The sequence below is a fragment of the Cyanistes caeruleus genome, chromosome 3, assembly GCF_971803275.1.
Source record: "Cyanistes caeruleus chromosome 3, bCyaCae1.hap1.1, whole genome shotgun sequence".
NCBI classification, from domain to species: Eukaryota; Metazoa; Chordata; class Aves; order Passeriformes; family Paridae; genus Cyanistes; species Cyanistes caeruleus.
Window position 1 is genome coordinate 8,557,977 of NC_141703.1, and position 27,230 is coordinate 8,585,206.

The following is a 27,230-nucleotide window of genomic DNA, read 5'->3' on the forward strand; positions in this document are numbered from 1 at the left end:
TCCACACACAAGGTTGTTGGTGAAAGAGCTTTTAAGTGAATACAGAATCTGGCTTTACCCTAGACCCAAGTCTGTGTCCATGGGCCAGGGGTAGAGGAGGAATTTTCAGAGCCTTACTTCGTTTCCTCTTCTCTCCTAGGGCATTTTAGAAGCATTCCTCATGGATTTTTTTCCTGACACATTGCCAACATTTTCTGCTTATGCTCAAAGGACACCCATCGAGACAGCAGGAGCCACAGTGATGTAGCACTAGGAAAGTGCAAAATTCATAAGGCAAGTTGTGAGATAAATCCTTCCAGGCCAGGCTTGGCTTGCTCAGCTGCCCAAGGATAAGGGCATATCCTGACAGGATTGCCTTAGGTTATCTTCCACATCATTCTCTGGGCAGCTGTAATGTGTTTGATCTACTACAGGTTATTATCCTGCTGGTGAGAACAGAAGTCAGAGGGTGGTGAGGCACTGGAAGAATTTGCACAGAGAAACTGTGGCTGCCCCAGTCCTGGAAGAGTTCAAGGCCAGGCTGGGTGGAGTTTTGAGCAACCTGATCTAGCAGGTGGCATCCCTGCCCTTGGTGGGGGATTGGAATCAGAGGATCTTTCAGGTTCCTTCCAACCCAAACCATCCTGTGATTCTATGATTGCACCATCCCAGGACTGACACAAGCTCTAGTTGCTTATACAAAGCAAGGACTGCTTAGCCTCTGTCTATGCAGGGGAAGGAAAAGGATTTAAATGTCAGAACCAAATGAAACTGAAAGCGTCTAACAACAACAACAAAAACAAAAACAAAGCAAAACAAACAACAAAAAAAGAAAAAAAAAAGAAAAACCAAAAAAACCCCCACCCTACAAAGTAATGAATTTCCCATAACTGCCTGATAGTGAATTTCTCAGTAAGAAGTTTCTTACATTTTTATTCATGATGTGTCTTAGTGTCAAGAGAAGACAGGTACCAATATATGAGAGTCCTTTGACTGGCCTCATGTGCCAAATTTTAATCACGTGACCACGTCTAGGATCTCTTGGCATTTTCCTTATGGCACCTGGACAAACAGCTGATATAATACAGTACACAAAGCAAAGGTGGCTGTGGCTATGCCTTGGCCACCTTAGCAGAATCAAAGTTTGGCCTCCACAGACCGTGTTTAAGGTCACAGCTTTCTTCGTTCATGCTTCTCCCCTGCCCCCTTGGAGATGTGAGCACTGCTACAGATGAAAACCAGGTGGAAGCACAAGGGATGCTGCCAGCCCAGTGTTAGGAAGAAACTTTCCCAGAACACGAGCTCTGCAAGGCAGCCACTTCCTGACACATCCCCTTCTTCTCTTTGGCCTTTTGCCTGTCAAGGTACCCAAGTGTTTTAGTGCCAGAGCAAGCTGGAGGGGGAAATACTGATCAAACTATTGATGATTAATTTTGGTTTTCTTCCTTCAGTTTTGCATTAGTTACTCCATTTTCAGGCCATCCTGTGGCAGAACACACATGGAAGCAAGACTACATCATGGACCTGGCTGCTCTCTTCTGTGTATTTTCTCACACAGTACTTTTGATTACAGGATAAGTAAAAAAAAACCAAACAAAAAAAAACACCCAAAACCCCTATCAAGCACAGTGATTTTATCCAAGAAGAGGTATAATTTCAATAATATTGATCTAGCCCAACATGAACTTGATTTTCACATATGCCAAGACTTGGAATAGAGAATACCAAAAATCAGATCTCCACGATTCCAGTGCCAGCTGTGCTTCCTCCTGGGAAGCATTCATGATGCAATCCAAAACACATATGTAGATAACACTGGCTCCTACCCCTGTGATCCTTCCTATCCTCGCTAGCTTGGGCCATCTGTTACTGCTTAGCAGGCAGCCCCACCAGACACTTGATTGGTACGACTTGCATGAAAAGTATGAAATAAACTGCCAGGAAAAATGGCATTAAGAAGTCTTTCCTAAGCAATTTACCATTTGAAAAGTGTAATTTAAACTGCACCACATAAGGTGATAAAAGAAAACAAAGCATGAACTAAACCAGAGAGCAATCTCTGTCCCTACATGATACCCACTCACGGGGAAGGAGAAGTGGGAAACAGAATTCATGCTGTGGCTAACCTGAAAATTCTCTCTGCCTAAAAGCAGCATGGTCCAGGAATGCCAGAGAAATTAATTACCTTCTGCTGAGTCCCTGCTGAGCCCTTTGCCCTCTTGTTCACCAAGCCATAGGAGAGGATAAGAACAAAACAGTGACTGCTCTAAGCTGTTCTGCCGTGCTCTCAGCCTGACCAGCTGGGCAACAGCCATTACAAGGGATTTTAGATAGAGCTGCACACGGCCAACAGAAGAAAACCAGCCTGTCACTCACCCACTCAGAGTCAAGATGCACACTAGGATGAATGATCAGATCTTTCCATGAGCTGTCACCGCCTACACCCACCAAACACCAAAATACACCTTAATCCAGGCTAGTGAAAAGCCTTAATTTAACTCTGACACAAAACCAAGAGCACTGGCATTAATTTCTTCCAGAAGGGTCTCCCTGGGGTGTGGGAGAAAGCACAAGCTACAGAATAGGCTCTCAGCATGAACAAACTCCCTTCTACATGAAGAAATCCCCAAATTAAAAGTTTCCTCCGAGCAGTAAGTTACCTGATGTCCTTTTCCTTATAATATGTTCTAGCCTTAAATGACAGCTTGGGAAGCCCCCACTTTCCTTCCCAGCACAGCCTCTGCCCCAGTAGGTGCTAGTGCTCTCTTTCCTGTGCTAAAGCAGAGTCCTAAGAGCTGCATCTCCACACAAAGTGTTCTTTTTAGCTGCCTGATTACAATTTTTTAAAAAAACCTGCAAATAATTCTTTGCAGCTGTCATAATATCTACTGCATGAGTGAACTAGAGAAAAACCCTTCTGGAGTAAGGAGTCAGTCCAGTTCCTAGAAGCACTTGACAATCCCATTCACAAAACCTGGCAGAATACACAAATGACAAATTCTGCATACTGGTCTTTAACCAGAACTGCTCATTAGCAAAATCTTCCTCTGTGTCTTCATGTCTGCAGCAGGGTAAAAGTAAGCAAACCACCTGGAGGTCACCACTTAAACCTGATCCTGCTTGCCACACTTGGAACATACCCTGGAGATAACAGATCACTGGCACTCAGCACAAAGAGGGTGAGGACATTCTTAATCAGGTACACCAAGTCTCCTCTCCATGGGGAAGTGTGTCAACATGCTTGTGCCCCAGTCAGATGATCTTCCAAAATAAAGGTGGATATCCATCTACAGAAATGTGAAGCTCTTTTCCTGAAGAAATACTATCCTCCCCCGTGCCCTGCATGACAGGAATTTTTTCCCCCACGAAAAAAGAGCTTGCCTGATCTGTGAAGTCAGGAAAGTTGTGTGGATCATTCCCAGCTGTGGAAGCCCACTCACCTTGGGGCTTGCTCTTATGCACCAGCAGCTCTGTTCCCTCTCCCAAGGTATCTGAAAGGATTTTTCAGAGCATTGTCTGTGCAGTTTCAGAATAAAGAAGCATTGTGGTGTATCAATTTCATAGCTCAGGTACAGCCAGCTGCTCCATCATAATCTGCCCTCACAAGCAGTATTCACTGGACTTCTCAGAAGCATTCCCATACTCTACAAGCAATATACAAGTAACCTGAATTTTTATTTCAGCTTGCTACTCCTGCAATTGAAGTGAGATTTCAAAGTGAATGCTGCAACATAATAATTATTACAGTTAGGGACTTAAAATAACTAACTCACAGCTGTGCCACATCTTAGACATACTGCCTGACTTGCATCAGTGGCTCTGTCTTATCAAATGGACATGCCAATTATTATTTTTTAAGGACTACCACTGGTAAATAAATCCAAAGGTTTAGTGTTACCATAACTAATTACACAGTGCTTCTTAAGAACAGAGAAAATGTAACATACAGCTATTGATGTTGTAAAAGAATCCCATCTTATCAATACACTGGGTGCTGCCAGGGTCCAGTTTTTTCTGAATTTAATCCAAACAACATGCACTCTGCCATGCCCTCTGATGCCAGCCATAATACTCAGCATTTATTCATCCACCAGCTGACTCAGTGATCTCGCACTACACCATCTCATCAACACAGAGATAAGTCTTTTGCTCTTGTGTTCTTTTAGTTAAGGCTTTGTTTTCATAGAAGCTGCAAAATTTTAAACACAATTTTACCTCTTCTAGGGTCCATCTAAGCTTCAGTGGGACCACCACACCAGAGGATCACATATCTTCTTGCAAAATGATGTTGTGCTGCAAAATCACGGGGTAACCAAAGCAAGTCTAGAGACCAGAGGCAGAATTTAACTTGACAGAGAAAGGGGAAGAAAGTTTATTCTGTTGAGATATCCAGCACACAAATGAATGATAAACCCTCCCAACCACATGTCGATGGGAATTCTGTGGAATCCAAGCCAGAGTAAGTGTCTGTTTCACTGAACATGAATATTAAGCACAGGTGAGTTTCAAAAAACATTGCTTGACTGCGTAAGACAGTTTGGTCATGTTTGTTTCCCGCTGAATTTAAGCAGAGTAAGATGATGTTGTAAGACATTTTACACCTTTCATATGGACCAAGCTGAGTCCACCCACATGTGCCATCAACCAGAGCTGGTGTGATTCTTCTTGAAATGTCTTTTTATTTCATATTCTTTTGCTTATCAGTATTGTACTAACATATGATGGAGAGCAAATATGTTTTCAAAAGGGAAATTTCAGTGAGCCCAGACTTGGGCTTGGGGCACAGCTGATAAGCTGGTTAATGGCACAAGAAGAAAAACTGGGTAATTGTCTGCTCCTCACTGATGAGATTGCTCTTACTCTTATATCATTAATAACTTGATTGATCGCTCAAGAGCTAAGACTTAGCATGAAATTCTTCTCTATATCCTTCAGATTTAGAGGTCTGCAATCTTAAATATTTTTCATATTCAATAGTGCTGGAAAAAATAGGAATTAGTTTTGGTCTAACACCTGGTATGACACTGGAAATTAAGTGAAATTAAGAGAAGAAATCAACTAAATGGTTGTGGTTCAGTTATATTCTTTATCATTTGGGGATTGCATTGCTCTAGGGAACAACCAAGCTCCTTGCTTTAATACTGGATATTCTTCATGGCACAGGGATTAATCCTGTCTGGTCCCCCAGCAATCTGAGGTCAGTGAGCAGAAGGGAAGGGAACACATTAAATCTGATACTTCTGTTAAAAAATAGCTATGGTGCAGCACACTCAGGTTTCTGTACAACAGGGACCAGGTTTGTTTTGTGTTAAAGAGTATTACATGCATATCATGCCAGCTCAGAATGCCTCACAGAAACTGAAGCAACTTTTCCATATCACTCTGATCAATTCCATGGGCTGAAAATTCTCTCTGCCACAGACATACCTATTTTGAGCACAACCATTTTGTCACAAAGCAGCTAGCTGTTGCTGTTGCTTACAAAACACAAATGTCCTGGGAGTGGGAGGTTTTATTTTTGTTGCTGGTTTCGGTTGAAAATTACACAAGAGCTGCATGAAATACTGTTTATTACCACACTGGCTGGTCCAGCACATCTCCTGCAGTTTGTAATTTCACCGGCTGGGGAGCACAGAGGGAGAGCTCACCCCACAGCTGCCTGGCAGTGCTCTCCTGCTGGCCAGGAGGCTGCTGGCTGTCCCCTGGCTGTGGCAGGGACCACCTTGCATGGGACAAGGACCAGCAGCCCTGCCTTGCACCTCTTTCTGGTGAGAATGCCAGTAAACACAGCTGAGGGTGGGTGAAGTCAGTGCTGAGCAGGGCACAGAGGGCACTGAGCTGCCCTTTCCATGCTGGGAGGATGCCCAGTGAAAACATCCCTTTTAAGTTGGAGACCAATAGGGAAAGGTTTAAAAAGGAATGTTTATTTCCATAAGGCCATGGGCAAAACCAGCAGTTGCCCCATCCTGCCAGTGAGAGTTTTGCAGGAGTGCTCTGAAAGCTGCCCAGACATCCTGCACACACTCAGTAAATGCAGCAAGGTCACGCTGCCTCCTGGAAAGGCTGTTTTGTGTCCCCAGTCCTACCTGCCATGACTGAAATAAACCTGTAAGGTCTTCTCTGTGAACTACGTTTTTTTTCTTTTTAAATGGTGTGACCTTCTGTTGGAAAATCTTGATTCTATCCCTTTGCATCAGCTTCTGTTTTGTGAGAACAGGAAGCAAGGAACAAACTGATATGCTCCAGGAAGTAATAGGGAAGCGTTCCTGAAAGTCAGCTCTCCAACATTGTGAGGTCCTGGTTCTTTCTTCAGGAGGTTTTAGATCACACTTGCATGGAAAAAAAACCAAAACCCTGAAGACTGCAGATGATGCACAGATGGCCTATGGGTTATTCTGGGACAAGAGAGATCAATTTAAGCCTCTAGATTATTTGACCCACACAATTTAACTGAAGTATACTGGGAAGAGGAACTCAGTTCCAGGTAACACTCACACCAACCTCAACATTTATAAGCAACTGCACACTGGATCAGCTTTAACTGACTCAAAGATTCAGCTACACAAAAAAGGAGCTGTAGCACAGCATCAATGACATGAAAACAGAGGAAATTTGAAAAAAAAATAAAATTCAAAAACATGCAATAATATCAGCTGCTGTTTTCCTCTAAGACATTATTTTGCAGGTAAATTGAATCATGCTCTGTCTGCAATCAGTGCACACCACAGAGCAATAAATGCTACATCCAGCACAGGGCAGCTGCACCAGTGAAAATGAACCCAGCCATAGGAGAGCGTCGAGGTACTGAGGGTAACCTCTGTATTTATTTCCTTTCTTTGTTTTCAAAGGAAAACAGACATGCACTTAATTATGTTCCCATTCCAAGCCTAATTAGAGCCAGTTAGATGTTAAGTACTATTGAAGTGAAACAGGAGGATTGAGTTTCTATCTGTTCTTCTGTTAATGCATCCCTGGAAAGTGTCTTCTGTCTTAACCTGTGCACCCAAGAATGAAAGGCACAACACGTGTGGCACATTTCTGGTGTGTTGACTGTCTTTGATGCAGTGGTGGCCACAGCAAGTTGTAATAAAAATGCTTTGGGCAGGAGATTATTAAGGAAGACAGCAAAAATCATGGTTCTTCATTGCAGGAAATTTGCAGCAATCCTCCATCTCAAATAGCTTTTGGAATTGACTGGGACATGTTTCCATAATCTGTTTACAGCGTCCTCCACCTTTTCTTTGGTTGAGGTCACAGCAGAGCATCTGGACAGTTCAAGCAAGCTGCACACTGCCATGCACCTTTGTATTATCTTCAAGCACGGACAAAAATCCAAGTCCAGGGATATATATCCTGTCCAGGATAAAAATCCCAGTCCAGAGATGTATATCCTTGCAGGCTACATGGGCCTGCAGACCTCAGGTCCCCATCTCTGCCAGACTTTCACCAGTGGCTGGGCTCCAAGCCCCAGACACAACCTCAAAGCCTTGGTACTGCCCAGCTGGACTGATGCATGCCATGACACAACCATAAACTATGATGCCACAAACTAGCCTCAGTTTCAAGTCCAGATACAAAAAAAAAAAAAAAAAAAAAAGAATTTCATTGCTACTTGGCATATTCAGGAAATTCTCATTTCTTTGAAAATTTCATTTATTTTAAAATTTCCCAAATCACTAAGTTTCTATCATTAAGAAGACTACCTCCATGAAAAATGTCAGCTTTTGATATAGCTCCAATTTACTTTCAGAAACATACAAAATGAAAAATTATTCAGATTCTTTTGCCAGAAAGTGCTAAAAGGAGTTCTCCAAACACTTTGAAGTTGCTTTCAGATAGAGGCCAACCCACAAGAAACTCCATCCAAATAATAAATGTTTTTAAAACTTATCAAATCAGCATGGCCTAGCTGAATCTTCAGTTGCAGAAGATGTCCTCATGTCCTTACAGTAAGAGTTTCTCATGTGCTGAGTTGCAGACATGCTTTGCTGGTGGCATTCAGTGCAATTTGCTGCTCCTGTGTACTGCATTCTCAGAAGCAGTGCCCTGAATAGGGTCAGGAAGAAGATCCTGAGGAGGAACTTGTCATCTTCACTGGTGGATTCAGTCCTGTGGCAGCAGCAGGTCTGAGCCCATCATTTCTGCTCAGAGGCATTAAGGCACTGAGTGGTTATGTGGGTCAGGCAGCAGGGGCTTCCTTCTCTTCCCAGTTTTAGGGAAATATAAGTTTACTCTTACTATGATATTTACAAGGTTTCACTCTCTTTACTCCTCTCCACTTCTCTGCAGCTCCTTATAATCATACCAACCTTTTCCTTAGGTCTGCTCCCTAAATCCAGAGGCTTCTGCAGATTAAGTCCATCACGTCATTATTCACCCCATCACATTCTCCTAGCAATTAAACTCTTAAAAAAGACCCTTTTTGAATATAATCACAAAAAAATAACATTTCAGTTTGATCCATCCAAATCCACATTCAGCCCAAACCAAACCCAACCTTTCCTCAAAGCTCTCAGCAAACATCTCCTAATAATAAATGATGGCAAGACAAAATTTCAACCTTCTGCTCAGCCCAGGCTGTTGGTGAATGTGGTGAGTCCTGCCTGGCTTTTGGGAGAGTGTCACTGCCAGTATCACACAGTGCCCAGCCAACAACTGAACTCAGCACAGAAATTCAGGGACATGAGAAGAGCAAGAAATAGAGAGGAAAGTGGGGCTGCCTGCTTCTTTTAAATATTTTAGTACTGTCCCCAGAAACACAGAGATGATATAAGCACATGTGGAAAACATCTTGCAAAACACTACGTGGAAATTACAGCAAAATTAATATTGACAACATTAACTTCCACTCTTCTATTACAGCTCTTAAAAATCCTGTGTCTTCCTCCCAGAGCTCAAAGAACCAGCTCAGCTACGAAGCAACAATAATCCAGTAAGACACAAGTGTGCCATGCTTCAGAGTCCCTTCAGTGCAAGGGAAATTAAAATGCTTCCCTCTCCTAACCCAAAACTGTTAGAGACAGAACATTTCAACCATCTGCCGACCACTGTGAGAGCTAAGATGGAAAGAAGCCTGCCTGTGTGAAGGATCTCTTCTCTGAGAGGTGATTAAATGCTAATTAATAGAAATGAGCCTAAAGAAGTAACATTATGCAAATAAAAATGGCCATACAATATCTGTCATCTGCTCCCCACAGTCGCTTCTGCAGTCCTGCATTTTATTCTAAAGATTCAGTTGCCGAGGTTTGCAAGGCACTGAGATCAACAGGGCTGAAAAGTGCAAATTTGGTGGCTGCAGGACAGCACCACAGCAAAGCCAGCATCTCTGTAACAAGCGTCACCGGGCTTAAACAGCATGTGAAAGATTGAAGGAGATGTTTCTGCAAGCTCACATGCACAAAGAGCCTTTCTAGATATTCATCTATTAACTCAGTGGCACGTAAATTTGTAGGACAGTTGCAACAACAGAAGAAATGATGATAAAAATCCAGAGATGGAGGCAACTAACGGTAGCAGGTAACCTAATTTCCCTCCCTGACAGCACGGGGAATTGATAAATAGACACACAATCAGAGATAAAATCAAATTATTGGATCCATTTTGAATTCCCCTGGTTTACCTATGATAATTGCCTCCATTTCCTTGACAAGCAAGGCTGAAATGAACCAGCATCCAAGGACTCTACCGCTGTTTTCGTGGAAAAGTGCTAACAAGACCTTCCCAGCACCTTTCTCTAGAATTTATATTTACCCTGTTTACACAACAGGTTGCTCAGAGCACGAGGGAATGCTGAACAGCCAAATGTTTACTACATATACAGTGGCACTCCCCCACAGCCTCACCCCCTTCCCTGTGGAAAACAAGGGCTCTTGCCACTGCTTGGTTGTGAATGCATCCTGTGCCTTCCCAAACAGAACTGGAACAACTTCCAAATCATCCTCTATCCCCCTTCACCAGTCCAAACTGACGCATTAATGTGAAAATGTCACCATCCTTAAACTACAGAACTGCCCCGATGCAAACTCCAAGGTCAAGGGGTCGAGATGCAAGCACAGCTCCACTAACAGAAAAGGAGCATTTAGCCTAGAGCAAAGTCAATTATTCCATTAAATGAGGTGTGAAATGCTAATTTGTACCAAACCCACATGATTTTCAGGACATGAAAAATCCCAGTCAAAACCCCACTAACTGAGCCAGTCTGGGTACACATCCCAAGAAGGAACTTAGAAAGCTGACTCTGGAATTATGGTTTCAAACACCATCTAGCCTTTTTATTATTGTTTATTGTTTTATAAAATCCAGTTATTTATTTAGCCAACAGAATTCACCTTGGGCTATGCTCACTAGAAAACACCATTATCTTTAATCTTTCATGTATATCATTGTGAGAACAGAACAGGAAACAACTGACTTAAGGAGGGAACTGCATGAGGTTTGTGCCTGAATAATGGAGCACTTCAAATCTGTCATGACTGGGGGATACTGTGCATTTCTGAGAGCTTGGGGTTTTTCTGGGATTTCAGGTAACTGCATATGAGTAATAACACTTCTTTCTAAAAGTATAGCAATGTTGACTTTACAATCAAATGGAACCACCAAGAGATTGAGCAATCTAAGCCACATGGGAAAGCTAAAAATTTCCCAAAATATTTCCTTTAAAACCATCTGCTAACATATATTTTAAAAGAATTAAAAGAAAAGCAATACAGGCATAGTAAGAGGTATTAAAACATGCAGAAACATGCAGGAACCAATGCAGAAGCACTGGAAAGAAGATTTGGGGAGAAAACCAGTTATTTCAGCAGCCCAGCTGGACACTTAGAGGGGAGATGAGTAAGGCCACTAGTAACTCAAAGGGACATGCAAATCTAATCCCACGTTATAATGCACAGCTCAGACAGCTGCATTTGAGGATGGGTCAGGAGTTGAGCCATAAATCTGTGTTTGTTCAGAGCAGGACACCACACTCACTCTGTGTCTTGGTCATTTCTTGGAAAACAGCTTTGTGAGCCCCTGGAATGGCAGGGGAATGCCTCCTCCACCCTCCTGCCACAGCAGGAGCTGCCTGTCCCTCAGCAGAGCCACTTTCAGCACCCAAAAGTGACCTCCTTTGGGGGGAATCCAAGAAGATGGAAATGGGAGGGGGACTTCACAGCAGACACCAAGACTCCCCACACCTCCCATGCCAGAGGGGCACTGAGCCCGTCATCCTTCATGGGGCCATCTCCAGGCCCCCTGACCCCCACACCAGTGACACCACACTCCCAGAGGAACAGGCTAAAAGAACAGGAACCATGTGAAAACATGCTATTTCAACCTTTTTTAAGATCACAGCCCTGGTGTGGCCTCACAGCCAAGCAACCCTTACCTGCCCCACTCCTCTCCTGCCACCTGCTGCCTTCCAAGGGGCCACACCAGGATGCACAGGTCTGTTTTCAAAGCAATTACAACTCAGAAAACAAAACTACCACTAACTGTGTGTAGCTACCTTAGCTCTGATTTTGTCACATTGCCAAAGACACACCAAGTTCTAAGAACCTAGTGTAGACCCCAAAAACTTTGGAAGATGCTCTCCAGATCAGTGACCCACCTAGGACTGCTGTCTGAATGGGAACTCTGCTTACACGCTTTCATTACATTGACAGCAAAAAAACCCAATTCCAGCAGGACAGCACACACAGAGTGTGTCTCACTTATTTGAGCACCAAGTGTCTCACAGGGCTTAGGATCAGAAAGTAATCACTTTGCTACAGTGCCTGTTTGGGGCAACAACAGGCTTTGCATAGAAGACCCATTTTCCTCAGCCATGTAACTTTAAGGACAAGTGCATGCAACCTTAAAGCTCCTTCCCAAAACACATTGAGGCAGACAGTTCATCTGCTAGCGAAATATATTTAGAAGGCTACAATGAAATATTAATTATACACATGTTTTAAGACCAAAGGTTACTTAAGTACTAGAAAATACAAGGTACTGAGGGGTGCTTCAAGGTTTCTCTCTCCTATAAAAAAATTCACTTAGAATTCTAATCCAAAATTAATCTTCTCTTAAAAACAAGCCAAGCTGTATCTCAGATTTCTATGCAAGCAATTTATGATACCCAAAAGGAAAAAATAAAAATAGCTAACAACCAAGCAGAGCTTTTATCGCCTTTTTTTAATCTACTAGTTCCAAACCAGATGCATTCAGTACAGAATTCTGATTAGGAAAAAAATAGCTGTTGAATTTTTATTACTATGTCCCTTAAGGACCTAAAGCGGTAACCTTAGGCATTTAATGTGTTCTATGAATAACAATACCTATGATCACACAAAAAGCTTGTTATCTCTGTTTATGGAATTTTTTTACAATGTTGATATATTTACGGAAAGAAGTTGGGAAGTATGGTGAGGGGGAGGAGAAGAAGCTATCAAAATAACAAATTACATTAAACAAAACATATTTGGAAAGGAATGAGCTACAGAGTGTGAAATTTGAATGAACTGTGTCTCCTCATTACAGTCCTACAGCTCCCATGAAATCTGCAGCCTCATTTAATGCTTATACTAAAATCTTCACCTATACACATCTGTCCCACAGATACAAATGGAATTCATATTTAACCCTGACAAAAGTATCACTTGCCAGGGGATCATGCTGCATACACAGACTTTCTTATTTTATAAACAACGTGAAACACACAGAAGTCCTTCATGATGGTTCAGAACAGCTCACTGGATGCAAAGAAGCATCTTCTCCCACTCCCTCACATCTGTAACCACCTGACCCAACAGGCAAAGGGCTGCCACCACACACCACCCTGTCACAGGATGAGTTTCTGCCTGGTGTTGTGTCTCAACTCCATTCCCACAGCTAGGAAAAAACCCCATACAAACTGCAGCTAAGCAACGCAGAGCTTTCTCCTTCAGAAATCAGCTTACAACCTCTCCAAAAAATGTGGGAAAGCCGTCAGAATAAAAATTTACAAACCAGCCGTTTGTGGCGCTGGCACTGTTTCCTTCTGGTATTTAGATCAGCCCAAGAAATAAATTTTTAAAATAGTTCCTCCAATAGAATCTTTCCCATATTTTCAGCCCTGAGAATTCACAAGGACTTAAGTTGTGTTAAGTTGTTACTGACTCTGGAGCCAGCAGCTTCTAAGAGTGCAAAAATCACCTCAGAAAATAATGGAGGTGGGGGGTTGAGGGCAGTCCATGCATCCCTCAGCTCTCCAACTTGCCTGAAAAAAAGAAAATGAGCATACAGCCAGAGCACACCATGTTTTTGCTCTCCTCATGGCAATAGCTGCATCCTGCTCCAATTTATCCTAAACAGATCCAGAGCCCAGAAAGGGGACAAAAATGTGAATTAGTTTCTATTCTTCCTTTCAGCACAGAAGAACTGATAAAGACTTAGATTGTGCTGTCATATGCTCTGGACCTTTACCAAACCCTCTTCTGCCTTCTCCCACTGAGACCTGCCTAGGTGTCCCTAGGCTGGTGCCTTGAGAAGCCAGATGAAACAAGCATGTTCTTCATTCTTCTTTGATCATAGTTGCAGGATGCTTCCTCCAACTATTGATTTCCTCCTTCTTTTCCAGGCTCGGGGAAGAGGACAAGCAGAAACTCCGGCAGCCGTCGAATGTTAAGTAACTGGAAGAGTGGGCCATGCCCTTGGAGAAGATCAGGACACACAGGAGCCTGACCCACACTTCAGAGGAAAAGAATTTGCAGCAGAGCATCCCACCAGCAGAGCTGCGCTGCTGGAGCCCAAACTGGAGCTCAGCTGTGTTATTTACTCTACGAGGTCCCAGCTGTCAACCTGGCCTGGCATCACGACAGCCTACGGCACAAACAGCCCCAGCCAGCTGCTTGGCTCAGCGCACAATTCTCTCTTTTTAAATGAGATTAGCGTTGGTGAAATGTGCTAGCTCAACGGGCATGCTGATCTAAGTCCTCTGTTTATTCGGGCTACAGCAGATATAACGATCGCTTAGAAAAAAAAGATGCAATTTTAAAAGATGCCATGAATTCGCCAGAGCTCCTGCAGTTGCTCCCTCATCACAGGATGAAGAGAGGTTTCTTACAGATCCATGGAGAACTGAGGACTGGAAATGATGAATCTTGAAACTGTGGTAAGTATATAAACTTATTCACCTACCTTCTTGAGGCTAATGCGAAGGACCTACTTGCCAACAAAAAATCCAACAAACGATTCTGGTTTCCAATCCATTTCGGTCATCAGACACATCTGCTGCCACCAAAATGATTGAAAAACAAAGGCGGGGGGTGGAGATGTTAAATATTGGGGGGGGGTGCGAGGGGGCCACTAAAGTACTGCCATAAGTATGGATAAGCAAAATGCCTTTTGGCTATGCTTTGAAAGAAATAAACGAAAGCCTACGGAGTTAAAGTCGAAACAGCTCAAGTCCTATGTTCACCGTAAGGATGTGAAACGTTATTGCCATGAATAAGCAATTCTTTGTTTAGAATGCCTTTTTAGGCGGAAAGATGAAGATTTGAGTCACCGTGTTTCAGTTTCCAGGGCACAAAGCTACCAAAGCGGCAGAGCACAAACAGCTCCCCTGGCTGGGAAGTGACAAATGCGCCTGGGTGCTCGGGGCCGATGATGTGCGGAGCGGGTCTCCAGCTGCACGCAGCGGGGCCATTATCGTGTGTTGTCACCGTGTGCCATTAAAAGGTCTTTAACCTGCCGATCGCCGCCGCCATCCGCGGCTCCTGCCGGGGATCTGCTGAGTAACAGGCCGGGGCGCTGCCAAAACCTCCAGCCCCCGGGGTCGCTGGCAAAACGCGGCCGGGCTGCCCGTCAGGCAATCGCGGCAACTCAATTAATGCATCTGGGTCAGGAAAATGGTTTGCGGGAGCCGGAGCCCGGTTACGAAACGCGGGCATCGCGGCGGTGCCGCGGCCGGGCTCGGGCAGCCCCGCTGAGCGCGGGTACCGGCACCGCTCGGGGGCATCGCCCGCGCCCCGCCGGGGAACGCGGCTGCGGCGGGCACCGGGGACACGCTCCGGCCGTGCCGACACGATCCGGCCGTGCCGACACCATCCGGCAGTGCCCACACCATCCGGCAGTGCCAGGGGGGCGGCGGGGAGCGGCCAGGCTATGGAGGTTCTCGGGGAGACCCCCGCAACTTTCCCCCGCGGGGGCTCGGGGGGGATGTGCTCGCCGCGAGAGGAGGCAAAACCCATCGTTTGTTATAGGCAGATAGGTGTGCACATCCATGTGTGAGCTCACGTATGTATGCATGTGTGCGTGCACGCAGGTCTGTGTTCGGGCGGACGTGCCCCGTCCCCGCTCGGCCGGCGGTGCCGGCTGCGGAGCCCCCCGGGCCCCCCGAGCCCCCCGAGCCCCCCGGGCCGGGCAGGTGGGGCCGGGGGCAGCCGGGCCGTGCCCAGCGCTGCCCGTGTGCCCGCGCCGCGCCGCGCCGCACTCACCCAGAACACGAAGGAGTAGATGATGAGGAGGGTTTTCAGACACGTTATCACGGGTTTGGTCTCCATTCTCCTCGATGCCATAATACTGAGATCCCGGCTGCAGGCTGGGCGCGGGAGGAGGCGGAGGAGGAGGGAGGGAAGGGGGAGGGAGAAGGGAGCGGGGGGGCGGGGGGAGGTGAGCTCAGCGCCCGGCTGCCGCGGCCGGGCTCACCGCGCCTCCTGCTGCTGCTGCTGCTGCTGCTGCTGCTGATGCCGCCCGGGGACCCCCGCCCCGGGACCCCCGCCCGGGGACCCCCGCCCCAGGACCCCCGCCCCACGACCCCCGCCCCAGGACCCCCGCCCCAGGGCAGCCACAGCGGGCTCCAGCATCATCTGCGGGGGGGTGGCCGCGGGGGGACATCTGCTGGAATATCTCGGGGACCGGGGGGGTTGAGGTGTTGAAGGATGAGGTGAAAGGCACCCCCCGGCCGCCCCCTTTTCTCGGGAAGGTGCTCGGAGGCGTCGCTTGGGCTGCCCGGGGGCTTGGGGATGGAGGCGCTGCATGGTCGGAGCTGCAGAGGGAATTGTCCGTACGGGAGAAAATATCTTTCAGTGTCACGATTAAAATGTGTGTTCCTGCGCAAGCTTCCGAGGTGTGGAGAGCGCAGCGAGGGCAAGCAGCGCAGGTTTGACGGTGCTGCGCTTACAGCCCGGCTGTACCGAGGAGCTCTGCACCGAAGCCATGGGAGGCAGCGGGGCTCCTGCGGCTCTCCGCCTGTGCCTCTGGTGCAGCTCCAGGGCAGGTGGCTGTGTGCGGGCTGTGGGAGCTGTGACCTATGAATGGTGCCTTACACGGGCAGGTCATGGAGCTGGGGTGCCGCTGGAGCCTGGCCCCTAGCCTTGGCTTCATGCCAGCCTCGAATCTGAGCTCCATGCTGAAACTGCTCTGAGCATTGAACCCCGGCTAAAGTGATCAGAAACCTCCTATGCCCATGTGTTTGAGACCCCCAGCTTCAGCTGGAGCAGCCCTGGCTCAGCTCTGCCTGCAGTGGCAGCACACAGCTCCGGGGACAGAGCTGTCCCTCATTGTCCCCGCAGCCACCAGCCCGCCGGGACCCCAGCAGGGACGGGCAGCAGGGACACGGCCGCTGTGGTGTGCTGACCCTGCTCTAAAGCAGGGCTCTGGGTCTCACCAGCCTCCTCCTCTGCGTGGCACTGAAGGAAGGCTCGTGGGCTGGCTGCCTCCAGGAAAAGCATGGCCGGAATGAGGGCACACATGTGCCTCGGCAGCCCAAGCTGCTGCACCGAGACCGTGGGCAGGCAAGGAGAGGATGCCTTCAGGTTTATTCCGTAGTTCACATTTCGGAGGAAAATGGTTCCTTAGTAAGTGGTTTTGTAACATGCAGAAGTTTTGCCATGAAGATTGCTGCAGGGTTTTGCTGGGTTTAACTTATGACTCTTAGAGCTGTTAGCCTACTGTTTCCCAAAACAATGAAGGCATCTAAAAGATGCTTGGAGAGGGAGTATTCTGCAGGAGATGCTGGGATTTTTTTAAGCAATCACCACTTCTGTGGAAAATTCAGATGACAGGTGCATAAATCTTTATTGGCTTGGCCATTAAAATGTAAATAAGTGCACTAACTGCAAAAAATTGTATTGACACTAACAACAGTTATAAATATTCACTGTACAAAAATTACACTAAGATTTTTGACAGAAAATAGCTACAAGCTGGAGAATTCTCTTCCTTCTCCTCACACATGGGATGTAGAAAAGATAAATGCTGCTGTCACAGCCCAGGGGACAGCAGCCATTTATTTCAGTAGCTATTGTTATACTTCCCCTCCCCTTCAGGTGTTTTTAAGAAAGCATGAATCAAACTATAATATCAATCAGAATGGTTATTTTGGTAGATGCTGATTTTGACAAAGACTCACATTTTCTGCCAATAGCATGTGATTTTAGGTCACTCTGTCCCATTGTGCCTAATTTGAGATCCATCCCCTGAGTTTTCTCGGAAGAATGTGTTGGGGATGTAAACTGCATGAGTGCCTACAAAGCCTCTCTTGATAGTGCTGTTAAAACTCATAGGATTTTGCAGCAGGGAACAAGAGAGAAAGCAGAGGTGCAAGAAGAAAAGTCCACATCAGGAAATACAGCTCCTTTCTTCACACATGTCAGGCCCTGGAGGGGATGGTGTCCTGGGAACTGAGAAACAGAGGCTCCATGATATCCCCACCTGAACCTACAGTCTTCTTATGAGGCTGTCTTTGGAGGAATTCTGAGTTGCTTTTAGGCATACAGTTAAGGAGCATATACTTTATTGGATGTAGATGCAAATTTTGGATTAGAAATGAGAATGTCTGAACAGAGCTGAGCAAAAATCTGCCTGATTATAGCAAATATCATTTAAATATGACAAGAGCACTGAGCCATCAAACATTTTAGATTTAAATGGAGTTACCAAACAATTCCTAGCCTTTATGTGTGGCTTGGAAACACATCTACCATTTAAAATCATTTTTATCATAGTTTTGCAGATTTGGGACAGCAGATTCTCAAGTATTACTTGAACAAAATCAAAGTGAGCATTTCTAAAGAAAAATACATTTTCAGTTCTGTAATCCATGTTTGCAAAGTTGGGAACATAATTGCTCTTCACATCTCCCCACAGAGAGAACATTCTTGTAGTTATTCAAAACAGGACATTTTTGCCTAACTGTGTAATTTGAAAAATATTTCTCTAAAACACTGGCAGTTTGCAGGGGATTCCTCTTCAATCTGTAAGCTCCTATTTCTTCATAATGCACAGGGAATGTATTCTGTTTTGGTAAGTCTGTTTGCAAAACACTGGTCTAGAAGGGTCTCCTTCATCCCATGGCAGAGCACTATACCATAGAAAGTGAAAATGAGGATTTCCATCCTTACCTGAAGCTGACCTTGGCTATTTGATGGTTAAATAGCAACTTTCTGGGAAAAGTGGTGGGAAAATGTAAAGGTCTCACACCCTTCTGCAATTACAGCAGGTGAGAAATGTGGTGCTTTGTTCTCTTCATGCCCATTCTGGCCTTTCCCAGATTTGCTGTGGTGCTGTTGAATGTAAAGGTGGAAACCTCTGCTATCCTTTATTGGGCATTCAGGTTTATAATCCACTCACTTCACCCTCCCTGGAGAGCAGAGGTTTGAGGGGTTTTTGTCCTTTTCTCATTCCCCCATGTCTCCATGTGGCCTGCCAGTGGCTGTCCTCAGCTGGCAGAGCCCACAGCCTGTGTCACTCCACTGCACAGTAACCACCAGCTTTGTGGCAAACTGCAGGAATCAGGAGGAAAATGAAGTGTCTGATAATTTTGCTGCACTCATGGGCCACAGGTGAGTTCAGGCAGCTCCTGTACAGGTCCCACTGACACCTCTGCATGATAATTCAGCTCTAAAAAAAGCAGAGCTCTCACACAGCAGCCAGTTTGTCACATGGCTGGTGGCCACATGCTTTTGGCAGATGCATCAGTGGGATCAAGCTGACAGCCCCAGGCCCCAAAATGTGTCTTCTAAAGGTGCCTTGGGCTTTATAGGTCCCCAAGGAAGATATGTGGGGTTACAAAACCACTGCCAGAGAATGATTTGCTGGAAAAGACCCTGTAAGAAGATAAATGTAGTGTCGACAAAGTCAACCAAGGTATTTCCATTCACCACAACTTGGAAAAAAAAGGCCCATTCTCCTGCAGCATGAGGCATAAGGGAGCAAATACAGACATCAGCTTCAGCAGTTTGACAACAGGTGTGAGTTAGGGTGAAATTCATATTCAGCACCGATTCAACATTAAGGGCTCCTGGGATGGCTCTGCAGTACTGAGAACACAGAGCTTACCCTGATGGGCAGCAGCACGTGTTTGTGGAGGAGGAAATTTCCTAATGCTAGGAAACTTCCCTAAACCTTTTAAGAAGGTCTTTAGGATGCTTTATAGGAAGTACCTCATGCTTTATGAGTTATGCTCAGTTTATTCTCTCATGCCAGGCCAAAAAAAGAGAAGTCCTTTATCCCGTTTCGCTTCAGAGCGGGCATGTAATACCTGGCTTTTATCAGTAACTTTGATACAAATAAGCTTTTCATAACTCTTCATATTTTTCAGAAAATACCTTGATTTAAAAGGGAAGTTTATAGCTGTTTTGTAGGCAGATACTTCTCATGGCCTGTGATGACTTTCCTGATTACTCCAAAGCTTTGTGAAATGTCCTCTTGAAGGGAATGGGACAGAAATACATTTGTGACTAAGCATAATTACCACAACAGGGTAAATTAAGATCACCAGCATTTACAGAGTGAGGAGGACTTCAAAAAGATAAGAGGTCAGAAAGCAGAAAAATACACAAAGGTCATACAAATACATAAAGAACAGGTCTATATTATTTCAGAAGAAGCATTATTACATCTCCAAATGACGGGAGCTTTGACACACAGCAAGAAGAATAGAGTCATATGATTTTATTATCTTCATCTTTAGCAATAAAGCGACAATTAACCCTGCACATTTGCCAAGTTACTCAAATTGCTTTGTCACACTATATTTTCTCTGTTTTCTTTCTTTTCTTTGTAGATATGAATAACAACACCAGATACTCTCTTGTGTGTCCCTGGAATACTTGGACATTTTCTTAAGGTCAGTAGATAATTTACAGTAATCTTGGGAGGAGTTAAATAATTTCTTCTTCTGTAAAGATCCATGTGAGGGACCAAGAGGCATCTATGAGGCCCCCCTCTTCCATGTTTTTCTGTTATTTAGCTTCTGTCCAGAAGCGTGATTGGGCTGCACATTAAACTGTGAACACAAAAGCATTTAGTACTGTTTGCATTTTCCTCCTTTTCCTTTCTTGAATGTACCATGATTTGTTACCACTAGATTTCTCTTTTGTGTGCCCTGAAGCAAATGCAGGCAGAACTGGGGATCTCAGCCTGTTCTCCAGTGCTGGCAGAAGTTCCCCATTGTCATGGCTGGTCTGCCAGTGTGTGCATGGGAAACTGAGGCAGGAGAGCAAATCCCAGCTTTTCTGTTGTGCAGCAATCCCCCAGGGTGACAGACACAGGCTCCTGGCTGGCGTGGGAATGTCTGTCTGCATGTGCTGTGGTATCTTCTGGGCTGGGTAAGACACTGGGCAGCCTGGCAACCTGCAAGGACCTGCCAGGCCCTGGACCTGGGCAGCAGTCACAGGTGGTTCATGGGGAGGACCCTGACCTCTTGCCTGGGCTGCTCCTACTCTTGTTGCCCCTGGATTTTTTGTGTCAGCCATAAGAGCCCTGCAGCAGGAGTGTTCACATCCTTTCAGCAGAGACCACTCCAGCCACAGTTTGGAAAGAGGTTTGAGAAAACTTCATTTTCCCCTGAGGCTTGTTTTTCCTTGTACACATATCAGGCCTGGTTCCAGAGGAAAGGAAACCATAACCTAAGTCTTGTGCAGCTATTTGAGCAGACAGGGAATTCTCCATGTCCTCAGCTAATGGGCAGCAGGCTGGGGAAAGCTCAGGTGTGAGACAGCTGATGGACCATGGACAACAGGGATGCTGCTGAGGGAGATCAAGGTGTGGAATGTGACATTCCAAGGGACATTGTGAAGAGCACCACAGAGGCTATGGGAACACCAAGGGCTCTTTAGTAAATAGCTCAAAGTAAAATTACACCATGTGCACAGTGAAAGGAATTTGAGGTATACTGCATGGATTTTGATCCAATGTGTTTTCTCTCTATATGGTGTCTTCTTGTCTTCAAAAGACAAGGTGATTGGTTATTAAAGATGCCCTGTACCTTACAACAATATGCTAACGATGAAAAGAGAAAAAATTACAACAAAATATTAGTATGTTTTAGCAAATAGAATTACGCTGCGTAAAGCAATATTTCATTACAGGTATTCATTACAGGTAAAGTGTATGACAACAAATCTTAAAACAACCAAAGAAACAAGACTGACACTCAGAGCACATCCTGTGCCCACATCAGTGTCAGTGTAGGCAAAGTTCTTGTTTTTCCAGGACAGCCTGTTGCGTGTTGCATTCAGGTATCTCTTACATGAGCACACAAAGCTCTGGCTCCAGCTGCTCATTGTGGAGACAACTCATTCCCTGTGATGCTGGGGAATGGGGCAGGCATGAACTGCTCACTCAGACCCTGCTTGTTTCTTGGATGAGCTGGGAGGTGGAGAAGAGCATCTCTTCTTCCCTTGTGGAGGCTGTTCTTGCTTTGTGCCCACATCCCTTCCTTCTGGAGGAGCAGTCTTTTCCCTGGGGACACCCAGTGTCTCGTCCTCAGTGAGCAGCCTTGTGTCCTCCACAACTTCAGCAATTCCCTGAGCCATTGGCTGAGGAGCTCTGTTGCTCCCAGTGGAAGAGCATCAAGCAGCTGTGTCTCAGATTGTGTCAGTCTTGACTGCTCGGGCTCAGGCCAGCTTAGCTGAGGGGTGCTGGTGTCACATCCTGAACAAGAGTTTGGGAAAATGCTGTGAGAAGCCTTGGTGGAACTGGAAGGGCTGCCCTTCTCTCTGGAGGTGCTTTTTGGCTGGGGTCTCTCCTCATAATGCTGCAGCCACATTGCAGCCGTGCCGGTGGCCATGCCGTGCTCCAGGCTGGCCACCCAGCCAGGATGGACTCAGGTCAAGGAGTGCAAGAAGCACACACAGCACAGCGTGTTCACAAAGCCTCCCTGGCTCTGGAAACACAGCACCATATGCTCGAGCAGCCGGAGCAAAAGGACGAGCCCAAGGCAAAGGAAGCCGAGAGCAGAAGGGCAAGGGAGGTGCACAGGGAAAGCATCAGGACATCTTGCTTCATGCTCTCCCCCTCCTCCTTATGGACACTGGTGGTTAGGAACTGAGATAAATAGTTTATTGACTCATTTGAAATATTTTTAATGATGGCACTTGTATTCAATACTCCATTTGATATAGCAAAAGAAAACAAAAAAACGGGGCTGCACGAACCTCACCACAACAACACGTGGTGGAAACAATCTCTGCAGAGCCCCCTACATTGTCCAGCTCTTCCTGGAGCTTCAGACCCAAGAACCACAGGTCAGCACCAGAACAGCCCATTTCTCTTGCTGTCATGCTGGCCTCATGGATGAGGGACACAAAGCTTGCCCTCAGTCCCTGGGGTCACTGCAGATGTCCCAGTGACACTTGGGTGGAATGTCCCCCGTGGGGAAGAACTCAGCAAGTCTCTTACTCATCTCTTTGGTGCCTGAGAACCTACAGGCTTTAGAAAATTATGTCTCTCTGACTCTCCTCTTTTTCCATTTCAGTGTTTTCCTCCCACCTTGCATTTTAGAGTCCTCCCCAAGCCCCAGCCCAGCCTGCAGAGCTGCATGGGATCTTTTGTCCTGCAGCCCACCTTTAGGGAGGTTGTCCTGTGGCAGCTCCATGATGTACATGAGTAAAGGAGCCACAAGGATTGCACAGGTCACACAAAACCAAACTGGATGGTGGACTGCCCTTTACTGGGTTCTGGTGACTTCACAAGCACAGCAGGGGCCTCTATAATTCTTATGAATTACTGACAGAGTAATGTTATTAGTTATACAGTGTTATTTCTGTGCAGGAGCAGGACAATAAAAACATGGGGTGGGTGCACCGTGGAAGTGGGCCCATAAGGAGGGGCTTCACCATTTTCATGCAGGAATAAAAGAATCAGGCACACTTTTCTGGGATGTGCTTTGATGCAGGATTTGGTATTTAGTGCCTGGATAACATTACTGACCTTCAGAGCTTTGCTGTAGTTGGTAAAGTAGTATCAAATAAAATAAAAAGTTCTACATTTGCTTTCTCCTGAAGATTTTTCTGTCAAATTGGGTCAACTTCTAAGTAAAGCAGGAGATCATTTTAGTCTGTCAGCACTGCAAAACTAGCCTGGTACTTGAAAATTACTTGTATGCTTGAAAATGATGTGGATTCTGTATTTGGCAGGCAGTATTGTTTAAGATCTAATGGTATATAATTCAAAATCTGAACCTTGCTGCTTTTCTGAGCTTACCATTATTTTAGAAAATGCTTGTTTTGGTGGGGTCCTGTAGGTAATAGGAACAAATGAAAGCTCCACAATGATATTTTTTCCAGGCTGAAGAAGGCTGAAAATAAAAAATAAGCCAACATCCCCCCAGTTTTTTAAGCAGTAGCATTTGCCACCTTTATAAAAATTCTGTTATAGGCATAGAAACAGATCATAAAACTGCTCTGCCCAGATCTGCAGGGGAATCAAACAGATGGCAGATCCCACTGCAGTTTGGATGAGGATTTCATAGCTAGATAGGCAAGAGAAGAGTCAAAGTCAGTGATGAGGTGAAAACCATACCTAGATTTTCTTCAGCTAGGAGCATGTACAGCCTTCTCACACATTTAGAAGAAATGCACCAAACCCAGAAATTTTTTCCCAACAAGGAGCAAATGCTCTTAGTGTAAGACAATATTGCAACAGGGGAACAATGTGCTTGCTTAACCGCCATTTTTTAAATCAGAATTAAAATTAAAACTATTTTTTTCCAAATTTATTGTGTGTATGTGTGTGTATTTTTGAAATCTAGTTAAATCTGCAGGTGGTCACACACCAGATTGTAAATAATATTATTTGTGAATTTTGGCAACCAAAATGATTCTCAAATAAAGGTTATTGTTATTCAATTAGTTCTGGGACCAACATGCATGTAGAGCTCTTGGCAGCTGATTTTTTTCCTCCGTGCTTCTGTCTTTTATGCCTTCCCAAATGTCTGAATTGAGAAGTTATGGCTTTAAATGGAAACTTTCCTTCCTGATTTGTTGTGTTCTTTTAAAAACCAAAACCCCAAGCAATCTAGTTTGTGATATACATCAGGCTCAGCTACACAGATCTGGAGGCTGTATTTCTCTCTTGTTTATGTCGTCAGTCTGGTTTTAGTTAATTTTCATTTCCAGATGTCTCTTGTGCATGTTGGGTTGTTTTTTTTCTTGTGGTTAACAGGATATAAATTACCTTGATAGGACAGAGTTGTTTGCTCTGTTTTACTTGTTTAATTTCTGGATACATTTCACTGTGCCTGATCCCTCATCATCACAAAATAGATTTTACTGGCTTAGAACATAGATTTTACTACAGTTGTTTACTGGCATGAAATATGCACAACTCAGTGAAGAATCACACTTGCAGTCTGAGTGCTTGTTTTTTCTGTCATGAAAAGGGCACAAAGACCTTCTCTGGCAAGGGCTGGGTTCAGCTCTCAGAGCACTGAGGAGCCCAAGGACTCCAGTTAACCTTAACAAACAGAGCTGTGGGCTACTGCTATGAAGGCTGACTCCTACTTGCTAGGTTGGGAAATTACCTAAGAGCAAACAGTGCTTGGTGTCTTCATTTATGGTGTCTGCGTTCTGTGGGAGGAAAGGTTTTGGTTGTACTCATTTCCAGTGAAAGAGGTGCTGTAGAGCAGCAGCTTTAGACCTGCAGTGGGGTCTCTGCCAAGCCAATCACTCCTGCACTGCATCGTCTTCTGCTGAATCACTTCTTGTCCTGAGGCTTCCCTCTGAGGGGGGAAAGGACAGTGCCAGTGTCCAGGCAGCTCCTCCAGGTTTTTCTCTGCTGGAGTGTCTGAAGAGAGGTGTTTGGGGTGCAGTGGTGTCTCCTGTGCCTTAGTGGACTTGAGCAGGTCCCCACAACCTTTCTTTGGTTGCAGGGGGTTCAGTGTGTGTGGGTATTGCTGGGTTATGTAAGGCACTGCAGCAATCAAATGCTTCCTACTGCTCTCCCAAAGAGCTGCTGCAGGGGCACTCACACCTTGCTCACAGGGCACCTTGTGCTTTTGCTGGGGGCTTTGAGAACTTAAACAGGTCAGATCCAGCAATCTTAGAAGAAGCCTGAGAACTGGTTCTCCAAGAAGAAAATCTGAGTGGCAGGGAGATCCCCAGGCTTGTTCTGTGCTGCCATTTCCCTATTGGTAGCACAGGGGTAACTAACATTCAACTCCACGCCATCAAAAGGAATAGAAATGCTTCTAAAATTTCCCAAAGCTTAAAAAAATACGGAGTAATTACTACTGCTTCTCTAACTGAAAAAAGGGCCCTGATTTAGGGGTCTGCTCTTTGTAGTTACCATCTCCAGACAGTCCTTGGTGGGACAAATCAACTTACTGCAACATTTGCTTAATTTAGGGACCAGATGCAAGTGCTTTTAGGGCACCTTCCTCCTGCTGACCAACTCACATGAACACAGGTGGAGAAAAGCAGTCACAGAGCACATACCAACAACCAGCAGCACAGATGCACACACCAACTGTTGTCACTGAGGTTACATATTAATGGTTATTCAGACTTGCACTGACAAACACACTATTTTTGGCTTTGTGCTAGTCAGCCGAGGTCCTGAGCTCCTGCTGATCAAGGATCATGAAGGAGACGATGCAGCAAATGAGATTTGTATGCTGAAAGTCACTCGTGCTTTGAGAGCCTGCCAAAAATAATGTTTCAGAGGGCATGTATAACACTGCCAAAATCAAGCTGATGAATGGCTGTATCATTGAATTTGGATGCAGAATGAGGGTCAAGTTCGGAACAGTCTAGCAATAGGCCATTCATGCAATCTAAGCAGGATGGGATCAGGGCATTTTGTAATCAACACTAATTAAAGCCCTGTTTTATTCCAAAGTGCAGTAGAAAGAGGGCAGAGAGAAATTAAGTCTGGAAGGTAGACGACAAGGGAAGCTTAGGGATGTATGGTGCCAGACTTACCTGATTTCTTTGGGAGTTTCCTCTAGTTAGGTACAATAAAACAAGAAAAGCAAATTCTGATAGTCCCTTCAGAAACCTGCACACATCCAGGAGTGTATTCTGCAGCACTGGTGTTCAGTCTTTTCTTCCAGTAGAATTGTTCATGGTTAATATTAATTCAAAACACAGGAATAAGAGGTCTGTAGATGCTGCATGCTATTTTGCACGAAGATGTGAGGAGCTTGAATTTTAAAAATGAGGCTTAGTTCTGAAAGTGTACAGCCTTGCATTTCATTTTTTTATTGAGGAATTTTATCTTCCTGGGTAACATGCAGGTGGTACAGAAAGAAGTGCATCACTTTTTCCTGCCTAGAGAGAGGTGGTGAAGAAAAGCACAGATCAGGCACAGAGAGTGTCAGGTCTTGACTGAATACCTTCCCCTCTTAGCTTTTGCTTTTCAATTCCATTTACATTTTTCTCTTTAACCAGTAGGTGCTTTCCCATTGATATTGCTTGAAAGAGCCTTTTTTATGACAAGTTACTTCGGACTGAAGCCAGTTTTAACCAGTTTTACAGTCAAGGACCTTGTGACCAAAAAGAATATCATGTTCAGGTCCACCATGACAACTGAAGGCTAACATCAGAGACAATGCTGCCTAAAATAACCACCAACCACAGGTCTGCTAATTGCTATTAGCTTATGAAAAGTGCAATATCATTTCTAGCACACACAAACAACAGGGCATGGAGGTGTGTTAGAAATGCCATGGACAAGTCAGTTAAAATAGCTGCAGGTGTGGTAATTGTTGCTGTAACCTTCTGTGGGTTTTGTGACCTCAGGGGTTCCTTTTACCTCAGTCATGAGCTCCCAGGGTGATGACAAACCACTTCCAATCCACAGAAAAAAGCCCAGTCCATGGTGTGGAATTATATCCAGATGGGAACACAACAGGCAGATGACTAAGAAAACCACTTAATGTAAATTAGTTGTTTGTGCCCAGAAGTCTCATGTGAGAGACCTTTTGATGCACATGGCTCGATGGAAGACAGCTAACAATAAGAGAATAACAAACACGTAATTAAATTGAGTTTACAGCTGAGGCTATCTATCCAGAATCTTCTGCT

At 45.2% G+C, this 27,230-nt stretch overlaps 1 protein-coding gene and 1 long non-coding RNA gene across 2 annotated transcripts in view; one reads left to right on the forward strand and one right to left on the reverse strand.

Annotated features, from left to right (window-relative positions):
* The window catches only part of TSPAN7 (tetraspanin 7), an 82,058-nt gene extending 66,394 nt beyond the window's left edge, over positions 1 to 15,664 (reverse strand). Inside the window, exon 1 of the mRNA XM_086879756.1 lies at positions 15,417 to 15,664. Coding sequence (XP_086735882.1) covers positions 15,417 to 15,497 — 81 coding nt within the window. The 5' untranslated portion in view covers positions 15,498 to 15,664. The remainder of the gene's footprint in view (positions 1 to 15,416) is intronic.
* The window catches only part of LOC111926844 (uncharacterized), a 72,114-nt gene that overhangs the window by 9,490 nt on the left and 35,394 nt on the right, over positions 1 to 27,230 (forward strand). Inside the window, exons 4-7 of the long non-coding RNA XR_015284079.1 lie at positions 140 to 273; positions 4,204 to 4,438; positions 13,559 to 14,092; positions 19,988 to 20,050. This is a non-coding gene — a long non-coding RNA (uncharacterized LOC111926844). The remainder of the gene's footprint in view (positions 1 to 139; positions 274 to 4,203; positions 4,439 to 13,558; positions 14,093 to 19,987; positions 20,051 to 27,230) is intronic.